The sequence below is a fragment of the Athene cunicularia genome (genome assembly GCF_003259725.1).
Source record: "Athene cunicularia isolate RWA chromosome 1 unlocalized genomic scaffold, athCun1 chr1_part1, whole genome shotgun sequence".
NCBI classification, from domain to species: domain Eukaryota; kingdom Metazoa; phylum Chordata; class Aves; order Strigiformes; family Strigidae; genus Athene; species Athene cunicularia.
In genome coordinates, this window is record NW_020799091.1 from 119,366,551 (window position 1) to 119,378,627 (window position 12,077).

The window sequence follows — 12,077 nt, forward strand, 5'->3', positions numbered from 1 at the left end:
AAAATAAAAAAATAAAAAAAAAAAAAAAAAGAAATTTGTGTGTTCCAACTAGAAAATAAACCAGTCATGTAAAAGGGAGCATTTTTACCCTCTTGCTTGTACTTTTGCTAATTCTGTGTATGTTCTTGTTTTTGTGAAGTTTTGGCACCTACAACATTTACAGTTGAACAACCAAAGACAGCAACAGGTAAAGAAGTTACATTGGGGTGGTCATTATGATTTTTTTCCCTGCTGCTCCTTGGACTAAAGATTAAATATCATTAGTCTGCTTTTCACATGTCATCTTTTTGGGGTTTTTATTTGTTTTCTATTTGTTGAACTTAATCCTACTCTGTTCCAGGTATGGAAAGATTCCTAGCTGTTTTGTTGTCTTCACAGACAATTTCTTTCACTCTCACACGCATTGTGATTCCTTTGACACTTGTAGAAGACAAGCATGCCATGGGTATTGCAGTTAAGAGCTTTGAAATACAGGTGGAAACATGTCCACTACAGTTCTCTGTGTTCTTTTGGGTTTTTTTGCTTGCCTCCAGTTTTTTGTTTACTTGATCATTTTTCCACCCATGTTTTCATTCATGATTTTCTTTTCTCTTTAAATTCCTGTGTGTATCTGACACTCAGTTTTTCAGTCTCTCATGTGAAGATCTTGTTTCTCTCTGCAAGCATGAGGTATGCAGTGCCTGTCAATAAACCTGGCTTTTTTTTTTTTTTTTTGAGTATAAGCCCTTAAAATAGGTGTTTTCTTTCAGCTCCTAAAGAACCACAACGTACTCCCTTTAAACCTAAAGCAACTCCCATCCCAGATGTTCCACACAGCAAGCCTGGTAAATTATTTGGTCTTTTGTCAAGCTGCGGTTGATAGTTGAGCAGGGTGGGCAGGGGGAGTTGTCAGCATTACATTTACTGTTACCTGAGTATCATTCTAGCTTAAGAAACATCTGCAGTGATGCAGTTAAGTCAAACTACTGATGGTATACCACTTTTTTTTTTTTTAATACTGTGTCGATGTTACCAGGAGAAGAAATAGTAGTGACCTATATGTTTAAATCAGTGATAAAAATTTATTCACGACTTGTATTTGAGCAACACACTTCAGTTGTTTGCACCACATTTTTGAAGCTCTTATGAGAGAACCCTCTTAAGACCGTTGCAGTGCTTTTCCTTTATATACACATTTTCATCGATTAGGCTGAAGATTCCCTTCAGTTGTGTTTCAATTAGGAGACTCCCCATCATAAATCTGTCTGACCTGTATAAGATAATCAGTGATTTCACAGAAGGGTTAGTATTGTTGTTTTCTAAGTATATAGATGTTAAAAACAAACAAAAAAAATGAACTCTTTGTAACCATAAATCTCTGAGGGTAAATGCCTATTGCTGTTTTAAAACTTTTCCCTTCCCTGGTGTACATAGTATAGTGCTGAACTGAGGGTTTTTTAAGGGGGCAGGAGGGAAAGGGAGAGTTTCTTCATTATTCTGAGCATTTATTGACATTTTTTTCCAACAGAAATCATTCCAACCTTCCATGAACCAGATACTACTATGATTCCTCATATTCCTGAAAGAACAAAGGCAACACTGGGTAATCATGTGTATTTCACAAATTATATTCCATTCTTGTTAGAGGAGATATTCTTAAATATTAAAAATGACTAACAAAGTTTTGCTCTGCTTCTAGGTACTTGCTTGCCCATTGGTTTTGATAAGGGTAATAATGCATGAGCTCATTTAGTTTTGAAGGTTCTTTTCCTCATCTTGTAGCCTTTCCAGTCAGAATGATATGATTCCTTTCAATGCCGTATATTTTCCAGTAAAAGGGAATTTTATTTAAAGAGCAGATAGTGATTCCTTGAATTTCTGCATCTTGAGGTATGGATACTGTCATCTTAAAAAACTCTTCTGCTCCACTCCTTGTGGTATAATTTTACGGAAGAAAATTGTGAGAAAATGCTAAGGTATAAACTACAGTGTAACATATACTAAAACAGACCAGCTATGTGACCCTCCAAATCAAATACTAGTTTTTAAAGCCATCTTCTCTGCTAACTTCTAATCATCTGTGTTGGGAAAACTTGCTTAAATATATGAAACATTAGCTGAGAATTCTTTCTTCTCAACTTAAATGTCAGATGTGGACCACATAAGGGTCAGTGTTCAAAGCAGCACTCTTGCTGCCCAGTACTGCTTGCATTCAGTCTTTGTTAATAATCAATTCTCTGTCCCCAGTTTGAGATGGACATTGACCGTGATTTTCTGGGAGTGAAGTATCATGAAGTATTCATGAAGTATTAATAGCCATTTAATAATCTTTGAACTATTTTTTTTCTTTTTGAGGAATAGGAAATGAAAAATGCTTTTCATCATGTTTCTATTTTAATATATATTCCCTATATGTTTCTATTTTTATATATATTCCCTATATGCATTCATACTTAGGTTAGCATTCATTTGGTATCTCTTTATATAGGTTTATGAAGTTTATGTGCCCTGTCATACACATCTGGGGCTCCACGATGCAATATTCATATGCAGAAAATGGTTCTTCAGAGCAAGGGAGATGAAGAATGCACAGGCTAAGGCAGATGTTTCGAGCACCTCTCACACTGGTGTGGAGTACAGACTAGCAAGTGCTAAGATAACCTTTCCCATTAAATGATTCCTACATGGCAAGAATTTTTAACTGAACAGTATGAAGATAACAAGATTGAGTAGTTCCCACATAAGAACAAAAAAGTTACAAATCAAGTCTGATACAAAGGATCCACTGAAAAATAGATCCTGCCCTCAGATAGTCATGTACAGCAGATGTGGAAGATGTAGGCTACTACTGTCTATTTACTGTATACTATTCATGACCATATTCTTCACTGCTTCATCCAAAGCTACAACTTTGCATATAATTCCGGGGATGTCTGTTTTTGTCAGTGGCCATTTAATTTGGTTTCCTTTCTTTGCAGGAATTCCAACTGATTGATTTTCAGCTTTACCCTTGTATAATTTGCCTTATAACAGATAAAATAGGACTTATGTTCCTTGTGTACTATGAAAGCAGTGTGTTTTTTCAGTGATTGTTCTGGGTGCTGTTTGTTTTTATTTCAGCTCCAACTGAAAAACAGTTCATTCATACCAAACCAAAAACATCTGAAAAACCGAGAGTGACACACACCAAACCTGGTAATGGAGCCATTCTTTTAAGTTTGTGTGTTTGTGTTTAATCATTCTTTCCCTTAGCCTCAGGCTTTGTGCTTTTTAACGGAATTACTCATAGCTGGTTTTGTGTTGAAACAAATGCATTACGCTTAAGTCAGTCAATCCAAAATATGCTAAAACTACACTGAAAATAATAGAGGATTTGTAATATAGCATCAAAAATATTTTTCCTCCTTCTATTATATAGAAAATTATGACTAAAATGTAGTATTTCAGTGGCTAGATAGACTGACTTCTCTCTGATTACTTCCTGATAATCAGAGATGCTTCTCTGTGAGTACTTTTTAAAAAATCCATAAAATGCAACAGAACTCCTTTGCAATGTGCTTCTACATCATGTGCTATACTGAAACAAAAATAGTCTTAAAAATAGTTGCGGTGGGCGGTATCTCTTCCCATTTTTGTTATAGAAGGAATGTATAGGAGAAGTTAATAGACAGATAATGATATCTATCAGCAGTTGATTTTTAAGATATGCTGCTGCTCTTTAGTTTGGGCCATTTTGAAAGTTTTAGAAATAGTGCAAATGCTACTTTGTTTCTATTACAGTTTAATATTCTAAGATTCTTCACATTTTCTCCTTAACAGCAATACATCAGACAACTCCACAACCAATTATTACAAAATCTTCTACTACCACTGAGCATTCAAGGGCAACAATGGGTAAATAAGTTTCCTTGAAGTTAAGATGCAAGTATTTTTAATTTTTCAATGGAGAAATTTCTAGAGGACATGCTCTGGTGTGGTATTTTGTGTAACATCGTTCCACCATCCTTCATTCTGCTTACACACAGGCATGTTTCTTAATACAAATGAGTATCAGTTCTATCCTAGAAGTAAAGCAGAAATAGCCTACAGCTCATGTCTGGTCAGAAGCCTGTATTTGTCAGATCTCCAACCAAGCTCAGTGGTCTTATTTTTCTTTTAGAGGAACAATTTTAGCCACTAACCCAATCTATTCTACAGCACAGTGCTAGAACTTTTCTGTGTTTTGGATAGTCATTTTGTTTCAGGTTCCAGAAAGCAATGGAATTGTTATTGTCTTTTTTTCAGGCATTTGAGGCATGCATTTTCTGGGGGCTAAATATGGCATTAGATTATGACTCCAGAAGAATATAATAATCATAGTTTTCTTTTTCTTTCAGCTCCAAGAGAAACACTGCTCATTCCTTCCAAACCGAAAACATCTGTTGGGCCAGAAGCACCACAGACTAAACCTGGTAATTTAAAGTTTGTAATTTTAAAAGTGGTATTGTGGCAGTGCCTCAGTCACACTTTCTGCTGTTATCCAGTACTGCAGTCATGTGACATGCATGAATGTAGACAAAAATTAGTATCATTGCTCAGCTCAGAGTACGTTAATATGTTATATTGAAGAGAATAACCAAGAATTTCATCAGTTTCCATGGAGAGCAGAAGTTAAGATAGTTGTGCTTTTTAACATGTGTTTGTTGAATGGGTGGGTAGTAGCCATTAAAAATATAATTAATTCTATTAACTTTAATAAAAATATGCTGCTGTAGCCAGCTTCACTAAGTTCTTTTATTTGGGGGGATTTTATTACCCTAAATACATTTGCTTCAATTTCTCAAGTAATTTTGAAACTCAGGTTACAGAATCTCAGTCCAAGATAGTTTGATGCTAAGAGTATAGGCATCATCTTCCTATCAGTGATTTTTGAAGTAACTACAGTAGATTTAGGGTTGCATACTTATAATGAAGGATGATGATACCTCAGCTTTGCCCTGGGTGTGAACTATTTCCATAAAAATTACTAGGTAGGAAGGTTATGGGAGAAAAACAAATTGTTAGGAGAGAGTGACAACATGATTACAAGAAAACTCCTAATCTTTCTTACTCTTTGATCTTACCTCCAAACTGATAATATTTTAGCTTTAGGCAAATAGGTTAATGAGTAGTTTTATCATTCCTCCCCTTCTTTTCCCTTAAACTTACAGCCCTTTTTATATAGTCCCAAAAATTTAAGCAGAGGCTGCTCTATTCATTCAATAACTATACATATATATATTACTATGAAAATAAAACTGAAGAGTCCAGGAAAAAAATTATTTTCTAAGCACATTATTCGGAAAGCGTTTCTGTTAAGTAATCAAGTTAGATTCCAAGTCTGTTGAATAAGAGCTATTTCCAATCATGTCATCGTTACCTAAGTGCCATGTTTTGGTATCTGTACAAAGTCAGTTTTAGTCAAATAATTTTAGAAATCAGACTTTATAGGTTTGTTCTTTTCCTGTTATATTTTAAATCACTATAATGATGTATATGCCAAATAAAGTATTGTTAGGAATGTTGTTAAAACAAATGGCACTATTTAGCCACTGCCGTTTATGCTAGCAAGTAGGTTACTTTCCAGCTTCCATATTTTAAGCTTATTTCTGAAAGACAGAGACATGTAGTGTGTACCTCTGCCTGTCAGCCTCTTCCTTTCATCCAGTAACTTAGATATCTTTCACTAAATTCAATCGAAGTTGAGTGAGGGAAGAATGTCTGAAAGATAAATACGTTTAGTACAAGCTCTTGGAAATATTTTAGGGAAGTGCAAATTAATATACACAGTGTGAGAAAAACCAAAGGCTGTCAGAAATCCTTTAGGGCATTTGTTCTGAAGTTAATGGGAGCCTGGCAGAATAGTTTCAGAGTCTGGCTGTCAGCATGAAAATGCATCCAGACTAATCAGAACACATGTCTGTCTCATGTCTGTTAAAATTGTCTTAGCAGATGTGTAGATAGGTTTTAAAGAAACAAAGGATATGGATCCTTAATGAAATCCAAATTCTTTAATTTCACTTCTCACAAAACAATGTTTTATTTCTTGTAGCTCCAAGGGCAACACACCTGGGATCAATTAACCTTATAACAGTTCATGTTGTTGATGGGTCCAAAATGACTTTGGGTAATGACAACATTATGTCCGTTTATTTTTCATAAGACTTTACTTTCTCTGCTTTTGGTATATAGCTAAACTTACACTTTAATCAACAGAAATACCTTAATATATCTCTATGTCATGTTCTTTTGTTAGTCACATTCCAGTGCATTTACAGAATGTTTCTGGTTTTAATTTTTCAGCCATTTTTACTTTCATGCAATTCTGTCTAGAAAGAAGTACTTCATGTACAAGGCTCAAGAGCTGCATAAAAAGGCATTACCTGATCATCTTTTCTTCTTTTGTCTGACTTATTAATGATATATATCTTCCTAGTCTTGAAAAGTCTTTTATCTGCATAAAAGCATGTTTTGCAGCCAGGTTTCTAGCACTGACTCTTTCTGTTTATGGTCTACACAAAGACAGTTTGAATTTCCTTTATACCTGTGGTGTCTTATGTTTAAAAGGAAATAATTTGCATTTGATAAGCAATAGCTTCTCCACTTTCAGTTCCCAATGAAACGTACCAGATTTCACCCAAGCCCAAAACTGCTCGAGCAACTGAAATTCCAAGGTTCCATACAGGTAATTTTGGGGATTTTCTTAAGTTACATTGAGAATCTGTAGATTTTAAGTAAAATCAGCACAGTTTAAGGTTTAATAGTCTGTTCATTATTATCTTTACAACTATTTCAAATATATAACAGGAAAATCTGTTTTTCCCCTTATCAAATGTTTTTTGTTCATTGCTTTGAAAATCAAGATTTAATCAGTATTGCTTCAATCATGATATGAAGCTTTTAAACAGTAACAGTGCTGTGTATTGGATCTTCAGATGTATAGTGTTGCAAACATAAATGTAAGGAAATAGGTGGAAGTCAACTACAAAATACTAAATCTGCATCTGTAAAACTTTTCCCAAATCTATCTGTCAAAAAAGAGTAATATGTTATTTCCTGCATAAGTATTTTCTCTGACACTTCAGAGAGACTGGATTAAGTGTTGTGGATAGAATGGTTATTAGATTTGAATACCAAATACCTAACTCTATTTATTTCAAAATTTGAGATACAGAAGTTGATAATTTGGCACATGACAATGACTACTGCTTACAATTTCAGCTTTCAGTATGATTCACACAGATTCTGTAACAACTAAGATACCAAAATTATTTGGCAAGTGAAAGGTGACAATAAGAAAAGGTTGAAGGCTTCTGATTTTAACCTTGATGATAACACTATACTTCAGCAGCGTCTGCACAGTGTCTGCATTGAATGCCTCCAGTTGTTTGCTCAGCAATATTTTAATGTTTCATGGTTTTGTATGAATATTTGATGGGGGGGGTGTTTCAGTTTGGTGTTTTATTTTGAGGTTTTTTGTTTGTTTGTTTTTTACAGAACCTAATTAAATGTCTTAAGGCCATGGATACCTTGCAGAGCTAACTCTGTATCCATATACAGTTGGGTAACTGGCTGAAAATATTTTATATCTTTTCCTAAACCTAAACATGAATGTAATGGGTCAGACTGCATGACAGAGTCATCTGACCACTAAAGAAACTAGCATTTTCAGCGTGCATTTTGGATTGGAACTCATAGAATTCTCATATGTCCATTTTGCTGTATCGCATTGATGCATGGACCTTTTTTCTGGCAAATCACACTGCACTATCAGTGTTCCTTTTACATATAACATTTAAACTGAACCTTATTTCTTTTAGCACCTCATAAAACACGTCTCACTTCTGCAAGACCAAAGCCATCTGATAAATCACAGACCAGACCTGGTAATAATTGTTTATGAAATTTGGGTTGAGGAGGGGATTAATTAAGTAGTTAATTTCACCTATTCTCAGTGGGACTTCAAGTGTTGCTGGGAAAAAAGGGTATTTTTTTTTCAATTAATCAGTATAGAAGTAAAGCCTTTCCAAATCGGAAGAAAAAAAACCAAAACTTGTGTGTATCATCACAGCAAGTATTACTTTTGTGTCTGTAATGTGGAGTTGTTGGCATCACATAAAAGTCTTTGGGGTTTTCATCTCATTGAACTTTTTTCTTTTTTCTTCTTTTTTCTTTTCAACTCTCTCACAGCTCTTAGTAAAACCACACTGGCACCATCTAGAACAAAAGCACCTGTACTGCCAAAGTGGACTGTTGCAACAACAGGTAGAGCTGCATTTAAACTTACTAGTAAAAGACAGGAATGTGACTTCCTCAAATCATCTTGAGCCTTGCAAAATATTTCATTGTGTTTGATTATAGAAATTAATTCCTAAGAGTACTGTATGTAATTGCTGCTATTTGTCATGCTGTATAATTCCTGAGTGTCATTATGAAATGATACTGACATTCAGTCAGCGTAAACTTACAGGTAATTATGTGGCTACTGTTCACTAGATGATAGGTCCAAGTCAGAAAGCTTGGTAAGAAAGCCTTAGAGCCAGGTGTCTTGTTAGCTATTAGCTATACATATTGTGTGTTCTTGTGGGACTTACTCATATTCAGACTGTACAGTGTTCAGACAATGTGCTATTCAGCTTGAATACTTCATCACCAAAAAAGTTCCAAGCTGATGAATGATAGAGTAGGGTGAGAACTGTCACTTCAATTTACACATCTTTACACACACAGATACATACATCCCTAACCAGAAAGATGTATTCAAAATACTGGTTTGGTTGGGGGAAAAATAATTTATCGTTTTTCAATTGTACTTGATTTTTTCTATTATCAAAATAATGCTGTCAGTGCTAATTCATAATGAATCCATGGGTTTTTATTTAATAAAGCATTAATTTATTATGTCGATACAAATACTGTTGTTTTGTTTAATACAGACATTGGTTAATTAAATACAGAATTTTGGGATTCTTCATCAATAATTCGTTTTAAATAATAAATAATATAAATAAATAAATACCTCACATATTCAAAGCAAATTTTTGGCTGTTCACCCACTACTAACAGTGCTACTCTCCCATACTATTGTTCTGTGCTGGCTAGCTTAGGATAATCTCAGTAATATGCCATCTACTCTACACGTTCCTTTTTATGAGTGTGTAATTTCACTCTGTGCTGGGAATTCCAAAGTGTCTTTGGCAATTTAATACCTGTTGTTGACCTTAATATGATTTGAGCTACTCATTCCTGTATGTAATTTTGAGAAGCCCACCATGTTTTTAGAAATGACAAAACCTTAGAAGAGATGGTTGTGTATTTGAATTGAATTAAAATAGTCAGTCTAGAACATGACGTGCTCGCCTGTATTACATACAGAGTTGATACCTTCATTGGAGATATGTGCTCCTTGACCTGCTGTTGCGGGAGGGTATTGGACCTGCTCAGCTCTGTGAGAGTTATATCAAGCAAAGCCATTTATTTTTCTAATAGTACATACTTATGCTCTTGCCAAAGCTCTTACTTCATAATTAGCAAATCAGCAATTAGACAGCTCTCTTTCTCCTATCAGCATGAGACACTCTAACATGCACTGTGCACACCAATCACCTGCTTGTTCAGGCGCTGTTCACGCGGCGGTAACTCCTCACAGTTCAGGACTTTCCCAGAGTTCAGTGTTGCAGGTGTCCGTTGTTTTTTCCTGCCACCTTGGCACAACTCAGCAGTTTCTTATCTTTCTCCCAAGGCCTGTTTCTCATCAAAGCCTTGCTGCTTTTCAGAGGCTGTGTAGGGCTGACAAGCCGATGTCTCCCACAACCTGCCATAGTCCTTCTAGTAAATGAAATAAGCCCATCAAATTCCAGGACATCAGAGACAGTTAGAGTATTAAACGATCAATGGCAGTAGTTGTGAGTCAGAAAGGTTTGTTCTCTGCTCGTGCTGGCAGTCTGCTTATAAGAGAGCTTTCTAATGTCTGATTACGAAGAGGCAGAATGCACACGGGTGTCCAGGAGTAGGTCATTTTGAAAGCACGTTATGAAATTATGCACAAATACACAGTTATGTTAGATAATATATTAGGCTTTTCCCTTCTTTCATTCAGTAGTAACCTTGGCAGTGGTATTTGTAGATTGAAAAGAAGAAGAAAAGAAATACATGCTAAGTAAATCAGCAGTATAAATATAATAGTAGACATGTAAGTTGTTAAATGTAGTTTATTGTGCTTAGCGCTGTTTCAGGTGACTGCTGAAGTATTGGTTTAAGCAATCTTATTTTAAATTACTCCTGTTGGCATGCTCACTGGTTGTCATTATTTCCATGTCTTTATAGTAGCTGCCAGGCAGAACTAGATCTTCATTGTGGTAGATGATGTAAAAAAAAATCATTACAAGACTATTACCTTGTTGTGCATGCTGCGTGTACTCACAGGCAAACAAGTACCTTCTTTTAGAATTCTTCTGGAAAATGATACTTCTAGTAATATTTTCCATTGCTCAGTTACATAAGTCTTTTTTCTCTAAGTTAAAAAAATGTCCTGAAGATGTCTGTTACCTAGATTTTGTGTGCTGCCAGCTGAGCCCTTTAAGTTTAACCTGATGTCCAAAGTACTATGGAAGAGCTGGCAGTTATTATCTACTGTCCATTTCTTTGTGCCTCCAACCCTGCGACATAGCAACTCATTTATATCTTTCTGTGAGCCTGCACCTTTCTTCTCAAAAGTGTAGAGAAATCACAAATGAATTTTTTTACATTTGTGAGATATTGAGGGGACTTCAGCTTTTTGCAGCTTTTCAGTCTATTTTCCTTGATGATCAGTAAGTGAAATCCTGTCTTCTGTAAAGCAGGTATATCACAGTGTTGTGACAAATGGAGTGTTTGTGCTAACAAAAGTCATTTCACACAACAAGGTAATCAGTTAAAGAAATCTTCTGTATCTCTCCCAATTATATATTGCAAACAGAATTCTCAAGTCTGCAGAAGAGATTTGGAAAATACAACTCTGCTAACCTGGAACCCTAAATCTTACCAGCTGAGCAAAGACAGAAAAGTTTATCTTTTCAGTAGGTGATATCTTAGAGAAATTAAAACATTTTAAGATATCCAGAAGATTTTTGGGTGTGAGGAAGTTTGTTTCTTCCATTAAGAAAATGGTATGTTATTTTTTGTGGTTAGCTGATCAGAATCCTTAACTTCTGATTTAAGCTGATCAGAATACTTAACTGGACTGTGAGGAGCAACATATTTTCAGGCTTACCTTTAGACATTACATCATTTTTCTTTCTCTGAAGAAGAGTGCATTTACTGAAGCGCCATGGATACTTTGTTGTTTGAAGACCAGTTTGGATCTTTTAATTCCTTGCTGGGCTGGCCCTGTTGTTGAACATACTCCAGTTTGTCTTCCTGATTGTGCTCCTTAACATCAATGCAAGATGTTTCACCCCATACAGGGTGTGCTTGGCAGATGGATGCAGGGCCCAGATGATAAGCAGTGAAATTTGTTTTTTCCAGCAGCAGCACACAGGAATGTGGCTGGTTTCCTGGCAGGCTTTTCAGTCTCCTGGCTAGCTGTAGTGCCAGCTGGTAAACTTGACTGTGGGAAACAGGCAGGGATTGCCTCCTCATGACTAAAATTCCTTTTAGTTTTCTACCATGTTTTAGCTGTTTTCTCTAGAATATCATTTTATCAAGATGGTTTTTTGTATTTGTCTTAGTCTGTGTTACTTATCTTACTGAGGTTTGGTTGGTTTTGGTTTGGTTGGTTTTGTTTTTTAATTTCCTATTTAAAAACTGCTTCTGATCTATTAAGCTTTCAGAAAACCTTCAGCAAGCCAATTTTGAGCAATGTTTCCATTTCCTATGTGAAAGAGAGAGATATTTGGTTTTCATTATAATGGCCATTAACTTTGTGTTCTATTTTTGTTTTATTTTTGAAACTGTGGGGGTATAGCCAAGTTCTAAAGGAATTCATGTACTAAGGTATTTCAGTTTGTTTTATCAAGGGCACTAAATCTATGAAATCTTTGATTTAAGTGTTTAGATCATGTTGGAATAAAGTTAGAATTTGATAATTAATTTAATTTTGA

General features: G+C 35.3%; 1 protein-coding gene across 1 annotated transcript in view; it reads left to right on the forward strand.

Moving 5' to 3' along the window:
* The window catches only part of ABI3BP (ABI family member 3 binding protein), a 171,848-nt gene that overhangs the window by 123,072 nt on the left and 36,699 nt on the right, over positions 1 to 12,077 (forward strand). Inside the window, exons 33-42 of the mRNA XM_026841045.1 lie at positions 140 to 187; positions 750 to 824; positions 1,508 to 1,582; positions 3,100 to 3,174; positions 3,799 to 3,873; positions 4,356 to 4,430; positions 6,050 to 6,124; positions 6,608 to 6,682; positions 7,818 to 7,883; positions 8,188 to 8,262. Coding sequence (XP_026696846.1) covers positions 140 to 187; positions 750 to 824; positions 1,508 to 1,582; positions 3,100 to 3,174; positions 3,799 to 3,873; positions 4,356 to 4,430; positions 6,050 to 6,124; positions 6,608 to 6,682; positions 7,818 to 7,883; positions 8,188 to 8,262 — 714 coding nt within the window. The remainder of the gene's footprint in view (positions 1 to 139; positions 188 to 749; positions 825 to 1,507; positions 1,583 to 3,099; positions 3,175 to 3,798; positions 3,874 to 4,355; positions 4,431 to 6,049; positions 6,125 to 6,607; positions 6,683 to 7,817; positions 7,884 to 8,187; positions 8,263 to 12,077) is intronic.